We start from the raw sequence: 3,679 nt of genomic DNA on the forward strand, positions 1-3,679 counted from the left end.
GATGCAAATAGGCTTAATTTACACACAATGAACCAATATGGTCGGTAGAACCTCCACCGTTCAAAAAACTGTGGAAGCATGACGTCTCCATGCACGTGAGCATTGTTTCCTATCCTATTCTTTAACCATCAACAATCCTTAGAAATGTAAAAGGCGACCGGCACGTGCTTTTAAAAGCCACTGCTATGAAAGTCAACTTACCTCAGACACTTTATATTCACATGTGAACTTCTTTCCCTTCACACCTTCATTCAGTGTCAGGATGAAGCCCATGTAGTCGGCATATGCCTGGAGGAGGGAGACATGTTGAAAACTGGAATGTATTTTACAAAGAACTTTACCTTAAAATGACCATTTGTGAATTTATGAATTACTCACCCTGTGTTACTTTGAATTCATGAAGAAAACTTGTTTTCTCTTGCATGCCTCCTGTGAACGAAGACTCCAAAAACAGCGAACCTAGTTGATTAATTGAAGTGAACGGGGACCACATTTAACAACACCAAAACTATATCAAAACATCTGTCTTTCTGATCAGGACTGAAAGCAAAACGTATCTCTGCTTTCAGATGCTTCAGATGTGTAAACAGATGTTTAGATATAGTTTTGCTGTTGTTAAACATGGTCCTCATTCACTTCAATAATTCAGCTATGTTTGCCGATTTTGGATTCTTCACCCACCGGAGGGATGCAACAAAAAATAAGTTTTGTCACAAATTTGTTGTAACACGGCATGAATAACTGATATATTAATGGTCATTTTGTGGGTGAAGTATTCCTTAAAGATGTGTTGTCAGAAGAACTGCTGCAAAAACTAAAAACAATATTATGATATCAATAGGAATTTTTTTTTTACAATAATAATAATAATGGTAACGATATGGCAAATGTTCCATTGTGATGGACTACAGCAGAAAAATCTCTTTAATCATGTACTTCAATACCTTTATAACTAAATCTCAATAATTAAATCTCTTTCCTAAGTCTGAGGATCATAAATCATAACAAACCCTCTATACAACTTCAGGAACCAAACTACAGGTGTAAATAAAGCCTGTACGTGATGATAATAAACATTTTTGTTGTGAAGAGATTCCTTTAATGCCAACTTCACTTTTGTCAAAGGTTGATTTTATAAACACCTCTCAATTTCACACGGATTGAGGCCTACACGTTATTTCTCAACATGTTCTTGGTGTGGTTTGGTACTTGGAAAGTAGAAAGATTATCAATAAAGTAGAAAGAAAGAGAACAGAAGATTCTGAAACATGTTCACACAGCAACAGGCAGCAACCTACTTGAGATCGCTTCCACTTGCCCATGTCAGGCACCATGCTGATTTCCTTCTTGGGCACCATGTAGGAGACTTCAGGTGCTTCATCCTCAGGAGTGGATCCTAATTAGTTTAGGAAGAGACAGATTTCAGAGATAATTCCACTTCAGATATGCAGCAAATATTTTACTGCTTTTGTTCGCTTATTTTTGGTTTTCTAAAACAGTGAATTCAATATACTCAATCTGAGACAGTTAAATTTGTCTACTAGCTACTATAGATTATTAACAGAAAGCCTGGGTTAGAAACGGGAGTTTAAAAGCTGTGACTGTTAACCAATCAGAAAAGGTCTATTGGTTTGCACTACGGGAAATGTAGGATCCTGTATGTATGGAGCATGACCCAAACTAAGGACTATATCCTAAGACGCCTGTGCTTCTGCTGTCTCATTTATATACAATTCATGTTTAAATCTGTCTCCTGTGACTGCTGGACCTTCAATCTGAACGCTTAATCTATGGTAACCTACTTGGCTCCATTAGTCATATCAGTCTTCGTGCATGGTTGGTTTGACTTTGTAAAACAAGTGTGTAATAATTTAACCCTCCAACTTTTAGGTACATATTTCCTTGATGATGCTCTTAATAAATGAATAGACGGCAGTGGTGCTACACTGTAAACTGCCTCCTTCAAATTCAATCTGCATGCTAGCTAACAGCTACCGGGCAGTAAAACAAGCAACTGAAGGGTTTTAAGAATGTGAAAACGACTGCTAACAACACAATACAGAGCACGACATCATGTTGGTATACCAGTAGGCTATATAAGGAACCCAAATGGCAACTCAAGTTATTCAGGATGTATGTGGATGGTTTCTCCTGAGGACAGCTGCGCTATACCTTCTTGACTTTTCTAACAAACGTAAAGTTCAATCGTTAAATGTCCCATGTGGCATTGTGGTGAACCGGCAAACGCTACTAGCAAATGATACAAGTGTGCAAAAGTGAGACAGAAGTTGCTAATACTGAGCAGAAGCATTCAGCTGTGCTTTACCTGACTGCTGCTCTGTTTCCGCCATGGTGAGGCTGCAGTCTTCTTCGTGGGTTCCAGGCAGGATTTAATCAGCAATAGCTCACTACTGCACTCTGCTGTTCGAAAAGGAAATGGCGTCCCTACAAATGCTACAAATCAACCTATTCTCTCTTTCTACAACTTTCTTTCCGTGCTTGCGTAATTCCAAGATAAATTAAACGATAAACAATTGAATTAGCTAATTTCAAATATTTTTACTTAAAGTAAGGGACTGTTTTACTTTACTTATCAGAGGAGGGGTGTTGTTGGGATGTGACTTTTTTTGGTTGTTTTTTTGACCCTCCCAAAGCTACAAATATTTTTCCATAGAGCCTCCCTGGGTGACTGGCAAAACCCCCCCCTCCTTCTAACATAAACATCGATTTTTAAACTTGCCCTTTGATTTTTGAAAGTTAAAAGTTGAAGATGAAATCCTGGAGTTAAAAAAAGGCTAGTATTTTATTTACTCCTGCCCTTGGGGCTCGAACCCACATAAATCCCTCCTCAGTGCTTGAAAAATATTTGACATGCCTCCCCGCTTTTGTACAACCCCTCCCTCATAAATCAATATTATTGTCACATACATATACTATCATATATCAATATATGCTAAATACATATGCTACCACAATTACTGTTATTATATTACCGTATATTATAATAGTATTACTAAAATTAATGTTATTGTAGCTACTGTCATACTGTCTGTCCTGCAGCTCTCTCTGTCTCTCTTTATGTATCATTTTGTCATACGGATTACTGTTAATTTATTATGTTGATCTGTTCTGTACGACATCTATTGCATGTCTGTCCTGGAAGAGGGATCCCTCCTCAGTTGCTCTTCCTTAGGTTTCTACCATTTTTTCCCCGTTAAAGGGTTTTATGGAGGAATTTTTCCTTATCCACTGCGAGGGTCTTAAGGACAGAGGGATGTCGTATGCTGTAAAGCCCTGTGAGGCAAATTGTGATTTGTGATATTGGGCTTTATAAATAGAATTGAATTAAATTGAGTTGAATAAATAACAGACAGTCCCTAACATTTCCAAGTTTCAAACAGATACTTGTGAATCCAATTTTTTATTTGTGAATCTAAACTCTACCGATGCAAATTTGAATTTTATGCACACTGTCTTTTTTTTTTTAAAGTGTAATTTGTTTGTTTTATATTTGCAAAAATCTTTATGAGTTTACAAATCTTCTCGATCTCCTCACACAAATAATACTGAAACAAATCTATCTCTATATATCAGTTTGCATGTATTTCAATTGTAAACACTGCAGGTAGCATATCAAGGTGACTTAGGCTAAATCACTCACACCCACCACTTCTTTATT

General features: G+C 37.1%; 1 protein-coding gene across 1 annotated transcript in view; it reads right to left on the minus strand.

Annotated features, from left to right (window-relative positions):
• The window catches only part of ptpa (protein phosphatase 2 phosphatase activator), a 35,430-nt gene extending 33,017 nt beyond the window's left edge, over positions 1–2,413 (minus strand). The window contains exons 1-3 of the mRNA XM_049559934.1: positions 2,327–2,413; positions 1,299–1,396; positions 202–288 (exon numbers count right to left, since the gene is read on the minus strand). Of these exons, the coding sequence (XP_049415891.1) occupies positions 202–288; positions 1,299–1,396; positions 2,327–2,351 (210 nt within the window). The 5' untranslated portion in view covers positions 2,352–2,413. The remainder of the gene's footprint in view (positions 1–201; positions 289–1,298; positions 1,397–2,326) is intronic.
• Between the last annotated feature and the right edge of the window lie 1,266 nt (positions 2,414–3,679).

Source organism: Epinephelus fuscoguttatus, linkage group LG18 (genome assembly GCF_011397635.1).
Source record: "Epinephelus fuscoguttatus linkage group LG18, E.fuscoguttatus.final_Chr_v1".
Taxonomy (NCBI): Eukaryota; Metazoa; Chordata; class Actinopteri; order Perciformes; family Serranidae; genus Epinephelus; species Epinephelus fuscoguttatus.